The following is an 18,217-nucleotide window of genomic DNA, read 5'->3' on the forward strand; positions in this document are numbered from 1 at the left end:
AAAGGGCAACAATTACCATATAATCTGTATCTTCCAAAAAGGAAGACTTCACCAGTCCATCAAAGCTTGGTCAATCCTAATCTATCTTGGCATTTTTTTCTCATACCTCCTGTTATTTTTCCAATTGAATGGCATCGACACATCCAATATATATAAGACTTATGACATGTTTTAGGAACCATTTTTCATTGAGAGACTAATGTCTTCAAACTCTTCATTCTGGCAATAGTTTTACACATACTGTATAAACTGACATTTTTCTGAACGAATTTTTCTTTTTGGACTGCTATGAATGCATCATTCACGATGTTAAATTACACAAAGTTATGACATAAAATTGTTTGTTGTTCTATCATGGTACTATATAATGCCTCACATTCTATGCCAGTGACAAAATTGACATATTTGTACATGGCCCATTTATTACTTCCTTATACATCTTAACATATTATAACATAGCTAAAGGTTTATTTTTCTGACCATCTCTCTTCCCCTCCCTTCCCTCTTTCAATTTTTTTGGGTAGAAATCGGTCAAAGGGACCATGAAGCTGTTCACAGTCCCATTTGTTATACTCTATAGACTCAAAAACTCCATGCCCATTTGAGTAAGAGATAACATTTAGCAGCAGCATAGCAAGTTAGACATATACCGCTTCATAGGGCTTTCAGCCCTCTCTAAGCGGTTTACAGAGTCAGCATATTGCCCCCACAGTCTGGGTCCTCATTTTACCCACCTCGGAAGGATGGAAGGCTGAGTCAACCTTGAGCCTGGTGGGATTTGAGCAGCCGAACTGCTGAACTGCAGTCAGCTGAAGTAGCCTGCAGTGCTGCATTTAACCACTGCGCCACCTCGGCTCTATCATTTGTTGCAGTGATAAATGAATTGGAAAGATAAACATACGATTACTATTTTTTTTTAAAAAAATAGTAAAGATGTGTGCTACATGGAGAATGAGTAGTTTTAATAATATGCCACTACCCATAAAAAGGGTAATGAGTTTGGAAATTAATTCAACTAATTCAGAAAGATCCCGTGTTATATTAACCTACTAACAATTAAATAAGGAAGATGGGGAAAATGCAAATGTATATCAGAGTAAGGAAAACTGCAACTACATTTCCTACTAAATCTCTAAAACAGACTTTCTTTTTACCCTTGCAAGTATTCTGTCTTCTAGAACAATATTCTGCTCACAAGCTGGAAGAAGCCTAACACTTGTTAAGAGCGAGAAGAAAATTAAAAATAAATAAATATTGTATTTGCCAAAAGATGTGAGGCCAAAGTAGTCAACAGGTAAGAAGTCTTTTTCATTCTCCGTTTTTGAGCCACGGGTCTCTTTCCTCTTTCCCTGCTGGTTGTTTGGATTCAACAATCTATTCCAAAATAAATTCAGTAGTTGGATAACAATAGTCTGAAATAACAATAGTGGACTGGCTGGTATCCAAACAATTCTATACAAGAAGTACATGGTGCACTTCCTTTCTTGGGTTCACCGACAAATGCACGATCGTCAAATCTGCGCCAACAAAACCGCGCAGACGAAACCGCGCCCGCCATCAACAAACAACATAATGGGACATGAAAACAACATTATAACCCTAACCCTAACCCTTTATAATGTTGTTTTCGCGTCCCATTATATTGTTTGTTGATGGTGGGCGTGGTTTCATCGGCGCGGTTTTATCAGCGTGGAATTGTCGATCACGCATTTGACGGGTCACGCCTTTCTTGCAATAAGAGAAACAAAAATAGTGCAGGCAGGATGGAGGCCATGACTTTCACAACCTGCCTTCTAGTTTTTTTAGTTTCTATTTATACTTTGTCATGAGAAGGTTGGACTTTAACCTCTGAGACTTTAACCTCTGAGTTAAAGTCCTTGACTTATAGGATTGTTCAAAATTACGACAGACCCTAAAAAGGTACTTACAACCCGGATTCAAAGTTCTGATGGCTACTCTCCCCACAGTCATGTGACTTTGGGCACTCAGTAACCAGGTCACATTTAGGGCTGTTTACAAAACCCTGCATTCACGTAAATGCAACTTATAACTGCTATGTCGGAAACCAGCATTTACTTCCAGTTTTCAGCAAAAAAAATGCCCACTATGCAGACAATGGATTCACTTAAAGACTGCTGTCAGGCCTACAATTATATTCTTTTTAGAATTTTGGCCTGCCACACTTTCTCTTATTTCAATATGCTGTTTCATTAGTATAGTCGATGGGAGGGGGGAATAGAAGGAATAGGATTGTGGAATGTATTGTTTTCATTCTTGTCTAGAAGCCAAGGTCATCCTTTGTCTCCACACTTTTACACCTGACCGGAAGCAGCTGGGAGGAGACGCCAGCATGGAAGAAGAAGATCGGACCATGTGAGGGATTGTGGGTGTGGGGACAAGATCATGAACTTTTAACTGGGTGGGATTCTGATGAAATTTCCAGAATTGGGATTAACACAGATGTGCTAAGATGTCTGCTTTATTAAATTGGAACTTTAAGGATCGTTTTGCCTTGGAGTCTGATTTAATTCTACAGGATACTTGGAACGCTGACAACTGCAGTTTTTGCTTATAGCCATGGTGATTTGCTTAATGACTACCACAGAAAAAAATCATGTAAAATTAGATCAGTCATGTGGCCTGCTTAATGACTGGCATGATTTACAACTATAATGCCTGGCTCAATTACAGTCATGAATCAAGGTCTACCTTATAGATTATTATCTGCTGACTTCTGATTAACAGAAAACTACACCAGACATCAATTTTAAGCAAAACAGTACTATGTCAATATTCAATTTATCAAAACTGCATTTTCCTATTTTTTTGACATTAAGATTCTTCTCCTGCTCAAGATGGTGAAGAGCATCCTATCAGGGTCCTTTTGGAGTCCAGAACTGAGCAATGGACCGGGAAAACATGCACTCTTAAGACATGTTTATATCCAGTCTGTCAGGCCTGCAATTATATTCCTTTTAGAATTTTGGCCTGCCACACTTTCTCTTATTTCAATATGATGTTTCTTTAGTATAGTTGATGGGAGGGGGGAATAGAAAGGAGTAGGATTGTGCAATGTATTGTTGTCATTCTTCACTAGAAACCAAGGTCATCCTTTGTCTCTGTATTTTGACACCTGACCGGAAGCAGCTGGGTGTGGATGCCAGCGTGGAGGAAGAGGATTGGACCATGTGATGGATTGTGGGTGTGAGGACAAGATCATGAACTTTTAACTGGGTGGGGTTCTGATGTCATTTCCAGAATTGGGATTAACACAGATGTGCTAAGATGTCTGCTTTATTAAATTGGAACTTTAAGGATCATTTTGCCTTGGACTCTGATTTAATTCTACATGATACTTGGAACGCTGACATTTTCTTTATAAATAAACTATGGTGGGGCATGTGAAACAGGAGCTCAAAGGAGCACATTTTCAACCAAGACTCTCTTGCTTCTACCTGAGAGCCCAAACTTGCTCTTTGTTGTCTCCCTCTTTCGGGACTGAATTTGGGCAGTCGCTGGGAGCTTAAGCCAGTGGTTCCCAATCTTTTCTTCACCACGGACTCCCATTACTCCATCACTGGAGGTTTTTAAGAAGATACTAGACAGTCACTTGTCTGAGATGGTATAGGTCAGTGATGGCGAACCTTTTCTGCACCAAGTGCCCAAACCGGAATGCATGTGTGTTCTGACCCCCTCCTCCATCCAGTAACGACTGCCGAGACAAGCTTAACTGGAATGTACTTTAATAGCAAGACACAAAAACCTTGGTGGCTGAAAGCCAAGCAGAACAAACAGATAAGGACCTTGGCAGCAACTCAGACAAACTCAGGCAGTAATAAACACAGATAAGGCTTGGCAGCAATCCAGCCTGTCAAGCTCACAGTAATGTCTTCCGACATTCAATCCTGCGTTGATTTCTACAAAGACGAGCCTGTGCACAAGTAGCTTTTTATAGTCTGGAGAGGAGCCTAAAGACTACCAGCTGAGTGCAATCACCTCCTGTAATTGCGTAATTGTTCCTGATGCCTAGTAGCTCTTCGATGGCATGCATCCAGGAACAACTCACTACTGGCCTCCGGTTCACTCTCCCTTGTCTCCTCCCCACTGATGCAAGGCTCAGGTGCCTCCTGGTGGCCAACCAGCCTCTCTGCGCCCTGCTCGGAGTCGGAACCCTGTCCAGGGTCCTCCACATCCTACAGAGCCGACTCATAGGGCCCCTCGCTGTCGGAGTCTGGTGGCAGCTCCAACAGCACCTGCTGGGCTACAACACATGTGCATGTGTGTGTGTGTGCATGCGCAAGAAGCCCAAAGACCAGCTGGCCAGCACACGCATGCCTGGTTTTGGGCTATTTTTATGGCCATTTGGGGGCATTTCCAGGCCAGTTTTCGGGCTGGTTTCGGGCCAGGTTTGGCCCAGAAATGCCCAAAGAACAGCCAGAAAATAGCCCAGAAAATGGCCTGAAAACTGCCTGGGTTTTGGTCATTTTCCAGGCCATTTTTCAGCTGTTTGGGGCCATTTTCTAGTGCTCCAGCACCTGTGAAGACCAGTTGGCCACCTCTGGCACGTGTGCCATCGGTTCGCCATCACGGGTATAGGTTATCCTGCTTGAGCAGGGGGCTGGACTAGAAGACCTCTACAGTCCCTTCTATTCTATTCTAACTTAACTTAGTATAATCTTTTCACATATCAATACTTCTGTAGAGCAAGACAACAAATTAATTTTCCACCATAAAAAAAGATATACGACATAACAAATGGTCTTCTTCTCTGGCACCCAGTACAGCAAATACAGTATATGCCATATTTAGTCTGTTACAAGACAGTGTTCCAAATCAGCCAAATGTATAAAACAGCTGAAGGGTAGGTAGCAATCGATTAAAATACTTATTGCAAAAATTATGTTTCACTTCAAATTCCACAGATGTCTTTCTTGCAAAGCAGTCTTCAACTTTGCTTCCAATTACATTTTAGGTGATAAACTACTCTAATGAACTACATTTTAGGGCTATTTGTAAGCTATTATCTTCACTATTCTCAAAATCATGTAAAATAGCTCAGATGGTTTGCCTGAAAAAGAGTTTCCATATTTTTAAAGGTAAATGATCAGCTACTTTGTTACACAATAACATTCTTACCTGGATTACTGGGTAAAAAGGTGACAGCGATTATTTAGACTTAAAGGGCAAAATGGATACTCGCCATTACTGAGATGTGAAGGATCCGTAGCTCTTCTTCTGCTGACTCGCTCTGGGGTTCTTCTGTGGGCTCTAAACCAGGGGAGGCAGGTGTGCCATCTTGATGGTGAATGTGGAAGAGCAAGGTGCCATTTTCCAGCCACTGCTGTCTCCAGCGCACCAATGGGATATCTTCTGTATTGCCTGAAATCTCTGTGGATAAGAGAGGACGATAAACGCAAATTAGAGTTATTCTCTCACTAACCCAAGCCAAAACAGTTATTAGTCAGGGACAATGGGAAGTGTACTAGAACTTTAGAACGTATCAGGATAGCCTCTTTAAAAAACCAAAACAGTATGTGCCAACTAGCATTCTTGCACTGATGCCCCCAGGGTTCCTACCGGTTCGCACCTATTCGGTAGAACCGGTTTGTCAAATCTACCGAACCGGTTAGAAGAGGGTTCCACCAGTGAACCCGTAAAGCAGGCCACACCTACAGAAGAGGTTCCAAAAAATTTTTAAACCCACCACTGCTACTTGGATATGATTATTCTACACTATTATGCTCACATTTATAAAACTCAGTGCCTCTGTGAAAGGTAAGGATGACTACTGCTGGTGCAATCAGAACATTGCATGTGTTGAAGTTGTTTTAACGCAAACCAAAGATGCCTTTTAAAAAACAAGTTTACATCATATTCTTATGCGTGCCAGTGCTGTGTGTGAGGTAATTTAAGGTGGTTCTGACAAGTGTCGTCGGCATCTTCATATCCGGTCACATGGGCGGCAAGCCACTCCCATCTGGTCACATGGGCGGCAAGCTACTCCCATCCGGTCACATGGGTGGCAAGCCACTCCCCCAAAGGAGGCCACACCCACAGAGTAGGTTCGAACAATTTTTGAAACCCACCACTGGGAGGTTGGTGTTGGTGCATGTGCTGCTTCGTCCATTGGACTCTTCCAATTGTTTTAAAAGCTCTTCTTAACTTGATCCTTAGGCATAAAATCCTTCATTCTCATTTTGTATTGATTGTAATTTAAGCTAATGCTCCAGTTGTTTATTGTTATTATTATTTATCTAAGCCACAGATCACTAATTAAGACTTAAAAAAAACCTGGAAAACTCATATGGACTTTCTGCAATAAGAAGAAAAGACAACTGATGATTTATGGATTTGGGGATTAAAAAGCGTTAAAGAGAGAGAGTAAGGAATAAGATGGCCATTATTGGCTAATTATTATGATTGAATAAGGGCAGAAATCAAAATCTTGTTTCTTTTTTTCTAAATTTTCTTCTTTTTTTCTTTTCCTTGTTATACTGTACTTTTATAGTACTGTAAAATTCATATGTATATCTATTATATATATGTGTGTGTGTGTGTGTGTGTGTGTGTGTTACATTTTGTGTTGTATTTTTGCTGATAAATAAATAAAAGGAGACTAGTATAGATCTATTTCAAGCTTTTAGCTCTCATCAGCTAGCCATACCCTTACTGGGATTTGAACATACTAGGCAGACATCTTAGCCATTAGGCCACAGGCTCTTATCCGTTATCAGTGAAGCCAGGGTGAAAGGTATCTATTAGATTTTTACAACCCCCGGTATGCCCAAATATGGGAGGAAGATCACTACTTCCATTCTCTGTCCTTCTGCTTGTCACAAGAGACCATCCAGGCACCATCCATTCTGTAGTGATCTTCCTCCCATATTTGGGCATACCGGGGGTTGTAAAAATCTTATATCTCAGATCTCTGGTAAGGAAAGACTCCTTACAACTTCTCTGAACCCTGAAATGTTATCAGAGTTGTAGTTTCAATAGCTCCCCAATCTTCTTTCCACATTGATTCTGCTGCCATTATTATTAAAGCAGTATTTGAAGGATTAGATAACAAATCTTAAGCACATCCATGATTTCTAAAAGGAAATGTGAACTCTGCAGAGAAACAGCTAAGAAAGCCAGCATGTTTACATATGCTCTTCTACCCAGGGGCACATTAAATTTTATCTAAATACAACTAGAGAAGCTGAAGAGCCAATTCATGGAGACACTAATTTAATAAATCAACTATGTGTCCAGAATATTAACTTTTCTTATAAGTCCAACTCCAGGCTAAAAATGTACATGGAGTTACTGGATGTTTAAAATAACCATTTAAAGCCATTGGGTATGATCCTATCTTCATAAAAAATCCCTTTGGGTCCTATTATATAATCTTATCCTACTTTCTATTATCAGTTGCCTCTATGTAGACATAGTGTCATTTATTTCAGCATTTAATGACTCAGAATAGCCACTAAATTTGATCTCATCACATCTCCAGCTTTGCCAATTCTAGCCAAAAAAAAAAAAAAAAAACCATTCAGAAGAATTAACTGAAAACGGGATGGATAGAGCGCCATAAAATACGTTAGATCCCTCTATGCAAATAAACAATTCTATTGAATCACAATGTGCTCAGGAAAACAGCAGTGCTCCAAATGAAAAGGACATTAATGGGGGTTCAATGGAAAGGCTGCAGCAAGGTTTTCATCAATTGTTCGGCACCCTCTTCTCTTTGAGGATTGCACTTAAAATGTTTGTCCTATCAATATGATTTTTGCCCATTCCACTCCATCATGTCTGCGGCGATGATCATTACAGTTAGCATCTGTCACCATTATCATCCCACACCATTTGAGTGCTTGGGAAAGTCAACCTCAAGCAATTGATGCTAAGGGCACTGGTCACATCTGATGCTACCATACGCTGTATACTGAAAGGTAACAAATGTTTTCCCTTACAGTTATTAACCCTTGGCTCCAGATGGCTGTTTTTTTAATCTATTTGTTGGATGTTAATGCCAGTGTTAATGACTTTTCATCTAAGGCCTTAATGGAAGTCACTTGGGGGAATCAGCCCGACCATCAATATCTTTCAAACTTTGAACTTGAAAGCTGTGCTTTCCACTTTTTCCACCTCCCTGGATCTAAATATGCTACCCCATCATATAGATTCATGAGCTGTACACTTAAAAAAAAAGACATCATTAACAGATGGACTAATTTAGCATACCAAGGGCATATAGCCCTAATCCTTTTTAAACATGATAAAAACAGGCACTCCTTTCTGGAGACGCCTTAATAAAGGTCATTCTGCAAAACTGCTGCAAAACTAACAAGGAGGAGGTGTTGAAGGCCTTCTACATTTGCAGGCTTTCACTAGTACAGGCAACCTACCAGTGGTGGGTTTCAAAAATTGTTTGAACCTACTCTGTGGGTGTGGCCTCCTTTGTGGGAGTGGCTTGCCGCCCATGTGACTGGATGGGAGTGGCTTGCCGCCCATGTGACCGGATATGAAGATGCCGATGACACTTGTCAGAACCACCTTAAATTACCTCACACACAGCACTGGCATGCATAAGAATAGGATGTAACCTTGTTTTTTAAAAGGCATCTTTGGTTTGCGTTAAAACAACTTCAATACACGCAATGTTCTGATTGCACCACAAACGCAGTAGTCATCCTTACCTTCCACAGAGGCACTGAGTTTTATAAATATGAGCATGATAGTGTAGAATAATCATATCCAAGGACAGTGGTGGGTTTCAAAAAATTTTGGAACCTCTTCTGTAGGTGTGGCCTGCTTTCCAGGTCCACTGGTGGAACCTCTTCTAACCGGTTTGGTAGATTTGACGAACCGGTTCTACCGAATAGGTGCGAACTGGTAGGAACCCACCTCTGCATCCTACCCTACTGATATAATATAAGGTGGCCATCACAATATATCATGGACCCAGTTTAGATGGATAGGAGTCATGTACAAAATCCAGTGCAAACAAACTTGATACTGATCCCAGCATTGACAATATTCTAAAGGAAAAAGAAGTGATTTCAACAGAGTAAAGATAGATATATAAGTAACATGAAGTGTTGCTAAATATCTAATGTTTAAACAATGATGGAACAGTTAACACAAAACTGTATGTGAGAGAAAAGCAGGCAGAATTTTGAATTTGGCAAACTTTTGGATATTAAATTTGGCAGTACTTGACTTCTCTTTTTAAAATTAAAAATTGGAATAGCAGGTGTCCAAATATTTAAATGACCTCTTCCATTCTAGCTTTGGGAAAAATCCATTAAAACATGACAGTTTCATCAGCTATGACTCATCTCTCTGATTTAAAAAAGATATCTTAATGTTGGGCCTTTTATATTCCAATTGTTTACATATTTTGTATGGATTGTTGAGTTCCTATTGTTTTGTTATTTCTTTTAAGCAGTGTTGGGGGGAAACGGAATCATATAGCACTCAAAGTCATAGCAATTTTAAGTGCAGTGACCACCCTCCAGGCCTTCCGCAAAGCCCTTAAAACCTGGCTGTTCCGACAGGCCTGGGGCTAAAGAACTGTTGCCCCCATCTCGAATGGTATGACTGTTGTGTGTTTTAAACCATACATTGTTTTGTGTCGTTTTAATTTTGTCTGTATCCCCTTTTCCCTGGTTTGAGTTGTGAGCCGCCCTGAGTCCCCTTCGGGGGGGAAAGGGCGGCATATAAATAAAATCAACATTCAACATTCAACATTAAAGCAGGGCCTTCCAAACTTGGCATCTTTAAGACTTGTGGACTTCAACTCCCAGAATTCCCCAGCCAGCATGGTTGGCTGAGGAATTTTAGAAGTTGAGGTCTCCAAATCTTAAAGATGCCAAGTTTGGAGAGGCTTGTAAAGCGAATAAAATAAGTAGATGGTGGGCAAAAATTTGAGAATACAAATTCTATCTTTTGTTTAGTTGAACACTAATCTGCTACATTCTAATATGTTATGATAATTGTTTTTTTTTTCTCTTGTTAAAAATTGTAAATTACAATTCAAATCCTGGAAATCCCAATCTGAGATTCTTTGAATGTTCTACTGTTAAAACTGCTTAAGATACAAAGCACAATATTTACATTGTTAAAAACAGCTGGTAATATCTAAGTAGTGATATTATTTTATTTAAATATCCATATAAATATCCATCCATAAAACTTATCTTTATAGTTCATACCATGAAACCACCATGAGCTGAATTAACTTTTTAGGATGAATGGAGATGCCATTCAAATTGAGCCTCAACTGCAATTGGCTGTGTGGCACGACAAAACCGCGCTCGACTAAGCCGCGCCCGATTAAACTGCGTCGCTGACGTCATCAACAGGGCGACAACAGCGAGCGCGGAGAAAGAAGGGTGCTTTAAATAGCGCTTTGAAAGCAAGCCGATTCAACTTAAGGTAAGGGTTAGGTTTAGGGTTAGCTTTAGGGTTAGGTTAAGGGTTAGGGTTAGGTTTAGGGTTAGGGTTAGGGTTAGGATTAGGTTTAGGGTTAGGTTAAAGGTTAGGTTTAGGGTTAGCTTTAGGGTTAGGTTAAGGGTTAGGGTTAGGTTTAGGGTTAGGGTTAGGGTTAGGATTAGGTTTAGGGTTAGGTTAAAGGTTAGGTTTAGGGTTAGGGTTAGGTTAAGGGTGAGGTTTAGGGTTAGGTTTAGGATTAGGTTTAGGGGGGTTAGGTTTAAGTTTAGGGGTTAATTTTAGGTTTAGCGTTTACAGCGTGCTTCTGTCTCCGCACTGTTGTCGCCCTGTTGATGATATCAGCTATGCAGTTTGGTCGAGCGCAGTTTAGTCGAATGCAGTTTTGTGGTGGAACCATTGGCTGATCAGTAAACACTCCCCCTTTTTTTCCCCAGGTAAACAGAAGGAAGATGAGTACCAGGCTCCTTCAAGTATCACACATGGGTCTTCCATGTTCCTTCTAAAATATAAATGCAACCATAACACACAGCTGGTGCAACTGGAGGCAGAGCTATTGTAAAAAAATGTCTTGTTCTTTCTTCTTTGCAAGTTTTTTCAGCCTTGGGGCAAAAGATATGACAGACCAATCTCTGTGCAGGTAAAGGAAAAACTAGCAGTGAGGAAGCCCAAAACTTTCCAGAGCCAAAACGTTGGAATCATTCTTATAGACAATTCATGCTAGTTAAATCATACTGCACTTTCTTCTTACTATTAAGGGAAGATGGGATGCAATTTCCAGGGCCACCTTAATTGAACAAAACCTATGAACAAAAAATGTCTGTTCAAGGCTGACTATCAAGGCAATGGCCATTCCCTCTTGGCAAGGCATCTAAGCGTATTTAAGAAATCTAAGCAAAATGTATATTTGGGGTAGGAGGAGAGGGTGCATTATACAGATGATGGACTGAAGGCTAATTTCTTTAAGTGCTTATTTCAGCAAAGAGGACAAAGAGTTTTTGCAAATTAAGGCGTGGTGCAGGGAACAAAGGAAGCTCATTGCTCATCATAGAGAATGTGAACATATTCACAACTGAGGCATGGTGTTTGATCCAGCATTTGCCTGGGTGTTCGATTATTCTCTCTGAGGAGCAGAGCAACACAGAGGAATATGCCATGACACCCTTCTTTGATTCTTTTCCTACTTTTAAAAAGAGCTCCTAGTGCTCTTGATTATGGATAAAACTAAATATATGCAAGCACCAGCATAAAGATTTCAGAATTTAGGTGTCTGAATTGCAATATGAGTATTTTTCTTTTTTCGTTGTCTTTGTCCTGTAAAGCCTAACAGACGAATCCCCCCCCCCCCCCGCCAAAAAAAAACCTTCGGCAAGTTTGCAAGAATGTTGAATTGCAAAAATATGTTGAGCTTAGAATTTCTTTGAAATGAGTATCCTATTCATTGAAGCCAAGAAAATAGAACTACATCAACTTTATTTTTCATGGAAGAGATTTGTATTTCAACTTTCCACAAATGGATGGCAGAGAATTTCAGCAGTCATTTGCTTTAGAGATACAGCTTTGATCATTGTTATCTGACACTCTATCAGCCTCTTTATGGAAAGTTCCATCTCTTAACACTGTGACAGAAACAAAAAGATCTTTTTTTTCTAAGATGCAGTTAAGGCATTACTAAGTGCACTGTGTGTAGTATGACATGTAAAAACTTCATGCCTCTTCCTAACCTCAGCAAGTTAATTCTGGCACAAAAACCAACTGCTGGTCAAACCTTGGCTTGAAAGCCATAGCTCTTGCTTGATACTGTCCAGAACTAGTTGTGATTACTAAAGCTGAGTTCAGTCTATAAACAACATTGGCAATGAACCCAACAGATTATTTTTACTTTATTTTTTTGTATCCCATTTTATTAATTTTACAAATAATGCAAGGAAGTCCTCCTATTTCCCCCACAATAACAACCCTGTGATGTGAATAGAGCCGAGGTGGCGCAGTGGTTAGGGTGCAGTACTGCAGGCCACTTCAGCTGACTGTTATCTGCAGTTCACCGGTTCTAATCTCACCGGCTCAAGGTTGACTCAGCCTTCCATCCTTCCGAGGTGGGTAAAATGAGGACCCGGATTGTTGTTGGGGGCGATATGCTGACTCTGCAAACCGCTTAGAGAGGGCTGAAAGTCCTATGAAGTGGTATATAAGTCTAACTGCTATTGCTATTGCTATTGAAGTTCAACATACAGCAGCACGCAGGAAATCTCCCCTACAGCATATATATGTCAACCCCAAGGCTCAAATCATGGGTGCCATCCTTTCATCTATTTGAATTAACAGACTTTCAGCTACTCTTTTCTCCCAAGTTCTCTACCATCTGCCTTGGTCACAAAACAGGGCTCTTTGGTATCAGAGTCAGAGGCTCTTACTTCACCAGCTTCAAGCCACGGACTACTTTTTCCTCTACCAATTATCTTAGGTAATTTCTTATATCTCCCATGTTCCTAAAGAAGAATGCAGTTTCCCCAATTGCAAAGAGGTATTATCATATAATAGACAGGTAGGGGATGGGTATTATGCAGTGGTGGGTTTCAAAAAATTTTGGAACCTCTTCTGTAGGTGTGGCCTGCTTTCCGGATCCACTGGTGGAATTTTTTCTAACAGGTTCGGTAGATTTGACGAACCGGTTCTACCAAACTGGTGTGAACCGGTAGGAACCCACCTCTGGTATTATGCTATGAATAAGGTCAGGATCATGAACCAAGATTATCTGAACTACAAATAAGCCCAGGATTGTGAATTGATCCATACCTATACCAGGCTTCATCTAAAGATCTGCAAAGAACTGTGTTCTCAGTTGGAGCGAGGTTTATACTCTGTGATAGGATTATCATGAATGATTGCTTAATATTTTAATATCATAACTCTTCCAACAAGCTCAGTGCCATACACATGTTCTTCCTTCTACATGTTTTAACCATAATTTTATATGGTAGTATTTGGAAACAGTATCTAGTTAAACAATCTCTATTAACTATTGAAAATTGTAGTCTGTGTTTCTTTAATCCAATTGCTTCATTTACAGGTGGTCCTCAACTTATGACAACTCGTTCAGCAACCGTCAGAGACACAATGGCACTGCAAAGACATGACCATGTTTTACACTTACAACCGTTAGTGCAGCATCCCTATGGTCACATAGTCAAAATTGGGATATTTGAAACTGGCATTTATTTATGATGCTTGCAGCATTCCAGGGTCATGTGATCACCTTTTGCAACCTTCTGACAAGCAAAGGCAAGGAGGGAGCTAAATTCACTTACAGTCATGTTACTAACTGTTCTGACCCCCCTCGTCCCACACCAACACACACTCGGAGCCAAAGATAAGTTACGGCATTTAATTAACAGACAGACAGGTCCTTGGCAGCAAACCGGCACAGACAAGCTTGGGCAGCAATCCAGCACAGATAAGTCATGACAGCAATCCAGCCTACCAAGCTCACAGTAATGTTCTCTGACATTAGTTCCTGCATTGACTTCTGCAAGAGGGGCGTGTGCACAAGCAGTCCTTTTATAGTCTGGAGAGGAGCCTAATGACCACCAGCTGAGTGCAATTACCTCCTGTAACTGCGCAACTGTTCCTGACGCCTATTAGCTCTTCGGTGCCGTGCATCCAGGAACAACTCACTGCTGGCATCCGGCTCACTCTCCCTTGTCTCCTCCCCACTAGTCCAAGACTCAGGCGCCTCCTGGTGGCCAACCAGCCTCTCTGCGCCCTGCTCGGAGTCGGAATCCTGTCCAGGGTCCTCCACATCCTCCAGAGCCGACTCATAGGGCCCCTCGCTGTCGGAGTCTGGTGGCAGCTTCAATGGCTCCTGCTGGGCCACAGCACTAACTTAACAACCGCAATGATTCACTTAACAACAAAGGTCATAAAAATGGGGTGAAACACACTTAACAACTGACTTGTTTAGCAATGGAAATTTTGGACTCAATCCTGGTCAAGTATTGGTTCTTAATTGCCTTGTGAATAGCAGATCAATTTAATTCTATGGAAGCAGCTGTAGTTCAATCAAATAAGACATGCTTCACAAATTGAAGATTCTTCATCTAATCTGTGATCTCCTCTAAACATCTTTAGATTGCCTCCTAGTCACTATTCAGGCAATTATGAGCTAGAATGGTCTAATCTCCATGATACGGTACCGTATCGGAAAGCTTCCAATTATTATCATCATCCAGAAAGCACAGAAAAGATGTGGAATGGTAAAGTGAATGAGGTTGTCATTAATTATCTTTAGCCAGATTGCAGTGATAATCCTCTCCTTTCACAAGTTTATTTTACTTACTGCTTTTTGCTACTTTTCTATTTTGGGCATAATTTTACTAATGGTGGGTCTGTCTGTATGTAATTTTTACAATTCAAATTGTGTTCATGCAGTTTCAAAACTTGATTTAATAACAACCCTACTCCATAAATGTCAAGATGAATTATCCTCCAAAGGGCATTTATAGTATTCAGTTAAGCAATTTAAAATCACACAACCAAAGGCAATAACAATTTATAGGAAAAACAAGATTAAAGTATTAAAACACCATATACATTATATATTATATATAAAAATAGTGGCACCAGATAAAATATTACAGCATCACAAATTATCCAAAGCCACCAGCATATGTTGTAGTCTAACTGTAAACCAAATAAGCTTAACTTTCTTCCTTGGGAAGAATATCAAAGGAATGTGGAGCCACTACAGAAAAAGCTCTGCCTTACTATCACAACTTCTTCTTACCCATAGAACAGGAGCCAAGGTGGCGCAGTGGTTAGAGTACAGCACTGCAGGCTACTTCAGCTGAGTGCAGTTCTGCAGTTCGGCTGTTCAAATCTCACCGGCTCAAGGTTGACTCAGCCTTCCATCCTTCGGAGGTGGGTAAAATGGGGACCCGGATTGTTGTTGGGGGCAATATGCTGACTCTGTAAACCGCTTAGTGAGGGCTGAAAGCCCTATGAAGCCGTATATAAGTCTAACTGCTATTGCTATTGCTATAACTGGGCAGAAATGGAAACTGCTCTGTTATGTTTGGATGCCCCAAAAGCAGCTGGCCAAATAGTGACATAGATAATATCCTGTTCTGGGATTATCCAAGGAAATGTACCAAAGATTCTGGGTTGGTTCTACAGACTGATTGCATTGAATGAAAGTTAACATGGATTCCCTTTGGGCAAAGGTGTAAGACTCAGTTCTACGTTATTTGCAAATGTTATGTGTCAAGCTTTGTAAGGGTGGCAAGTCCAGAAAACTGGAACCAATTAGTTTTCTAAAACGGTAGGGTAATGTAGCAAAATCTTGAAAGCCCAGCAAAATAGTAGTTCTGTACAACTGATGTAATTAAGGCAAATTTACTCTGAATTTCCTTCTTAAGTTTTTCCCTTTCCTGGATTCAAAAATCCCTATGAAGCGGTATATAAGTCTAACTGCTATTGCTATTGCTATTGCTAGAATTCCCCAGGCAGTGTGGCCAGTCTTAAGGCAAATTCATTACCAAGAAGTTCAACAGAGATGGGTTTTTTAAAAAATTATTAGCATGACAAATAAAAATAAATGAAAAAAAGATGGGTCCGACCACAGCTCATTAATGTATCTTTCCTAAAAGGAGCAGGGAAGTCCACCGATCCCATTGCACAAAAACTAATCAGGGCAAGGGAGTTTGGGGTCTAATCAAGCCTGTTCCAGAGTTTCAAAAATTGGCTTAAATCATAAATCTGTAAATGGAGGCAATTAAGGCTGCATGTATGCATAATTACCAAATTGATGATCTATATAAATCAGCAAAGGCTTGAACATGGCAGGCTTAGTACACCAGGGAATCAGGCTCCTTTCAAAAGCCCCCGAAGCAGCAGGAGGCCATTTGCTTATGGAAAGCAAAGCTTTGAAAGAAATCCATTTCACCTTCACCGAGCTGCCTCCTTCTGCATTTACTGTAAGCAGCTGAAGCAACACACAATGTCAGAATTTCAAGGAACTGGCCGAAAAGATGACAGATGTATTTCTTATACTTAAGAACCCCACAAAACCAAGAAGCACCTATTTGTTGTGGTGGATAAGCATGCTTAACAAACAACAAATCTGGGATTATAATCCCAGGTTTTGTGCGAGGGAAACATGCTGATATGATGCAGTGGTGGGTTTCAAAAATTGTTCGAACCTACTCTGTGGGTGTGGCCTCCTTTGTGGGAGTGGCTTGCTGCCCATGTGACCAGATGGGAGTGGCTTGCCGCTCATGTGACTGGATGGGAGTGGCTTGCCGCTCATGTGACCGGATATGAAGATGCTGATGACACTTGTCAGAACCACCTTAAATTAACTCACACACAGCACTGGCGTGCATAAGAATATGATGCAAACTTGGTTTTTTAAAAGGCATCTTTGATTTGCGTTAAAACAACTTCAACACACGCAATGTTCTGATTGCACCACAAACGCAGTAGTCATCCTTACCTTTCACAGAGGCATTGAAATTTATAAATAGGAGCATGATAGTGTAGAATAATCATATCCAAGGACCAGTGGTGGGTTTACAAAAATTGTGGAACCTCTTCTGTAGGTGTGGCCTGCTTTCCGGGTCCACTGGTGGAACCTCTTCTAACCAGTTCGGTAGATTTGACGAACCGGTTCTACCGAATAGGTGTGAACTGGTAGGAACCCACCTCTGATATGATGCCTAATCAAACCTGCTGTACATGATGTGTGCAGTTCTAGTTCAGTTTTATATTATAGATTATATTCTGGTGTGAGCAAATTCCCCCTCCTGAAGGTAGCAGCATATTCCAGAAAACTCACATGGAGATTTCAAAGGCTGCCTCTGATTGTCTATACAAAATACTTGTGCAGTCTTCAGCACCAGGAGAATTGTTGTGTAGATATGTACAAATATATACAAACAAAGACAGGCAACTGGGAAAGCTTTTGAAGGAGTCTCACTGAGCTTTTATAGAGAATGAAGCAACTTCAATATTTAGAAGAGGTGTTTGATTATGCCAATGAATTTGAAAAGTGCTGTTTGGAGGGCTTTGCATTAATCTACTGCCTTATTCTGTTCAGAGAAACCTGAGGTTTTCAATGGGCTGCATGCTCCATTAGCTAAGCCAGCAATGTTGTAAAATGCTGAAGTCAATCTAAAAGTAAATATACTTGGGAGAAAACATTTTTCAATACACTCAGTAATATGTGGGCCATGTTGTTCTTAGTTGCGAAGTCATGTCCGACCCATCGCGACCCCATGGACAACGTTCCTCCAGGCCTGGGTCCGTTTAAGCTCACGCCTACTGCTTCGGTGACTCCATCCAGCCACCTCATTCTCTGTCATCCCCTTCTTCTTTTGCCCTCAATCTTTCCCAGCATTAGCAGAAGGACTCTCCAGCGAGTCCTTCCTTCTCATTAAGTGGCCAAAGTATTTGAGTTTTATCTTCAGGATCTGGCCTTCTAAAGAGCGATCAGGGTTGATCTCCTCTGGGGCTGACCGGTTTTTGATCGCCTTGCAGTCCAACGGACTCGCAGGAGTCTTCTCCAGCACCATAACTCAAAGGTGCTCAGCCTTTCTTTCTTTCTTTTTTAATTAATTTTTTTATTTTATCAATTTCATATATGCATTCACAATTATATGATCTCATAACTGCTATTAATAACATGTATTTATAACAATTTTTCCCCTACGGTTGACAATATACTTGAAATTACTTTCTTACCATCCCATAAATCCATCTTATCTTACAACGGTCCTACTTCTTC

The 18,217-nt window shown here is 40.6% G+C and overlaps 1 protein-coding gene across 2 annotated transcripts in view; it reads right to left on the reverse strand.

The window, feature by feature from the left end:
* Positions 1–18,217, reverse strand: part of ASTN1 (astrotactin 1) — a 289,142-nt gene that overhangs the window by 183,454 nt on the left and 87,471 nt on the right. For both annotated transcript variants that reach the window (XM_087726796.1, XM_087726795.1), the window contains exon 2: positions 5,201–5,388. In XM_087726796.1, coding sequence (XP_087582922.1) covers positions 5,201–5,388 — 188 coding nt within the window. The remainder of the gene's footprint in view (positions 1–5,200; positions 5,389–18,217) is intronic.

The sequence above is a fragment of the Thamnophis sirtalis genome, unplaced genomic scaffold, assembly GCF_051295495.1.
Source record: "Thamnophis sirtalis isolate CommonGarterSnake01/CBP01778 unplaced genomic scaffold, rThaSir2_p1.2 scaffold_12, whole genome shotgun sequence".
Classification (NCBI taxonomy): Eukaryota; Metazoa; Chordata; class Lepidosauria; order Squamata; family Natricidae; genus Thamnophis; species Thamnophis sirtalis.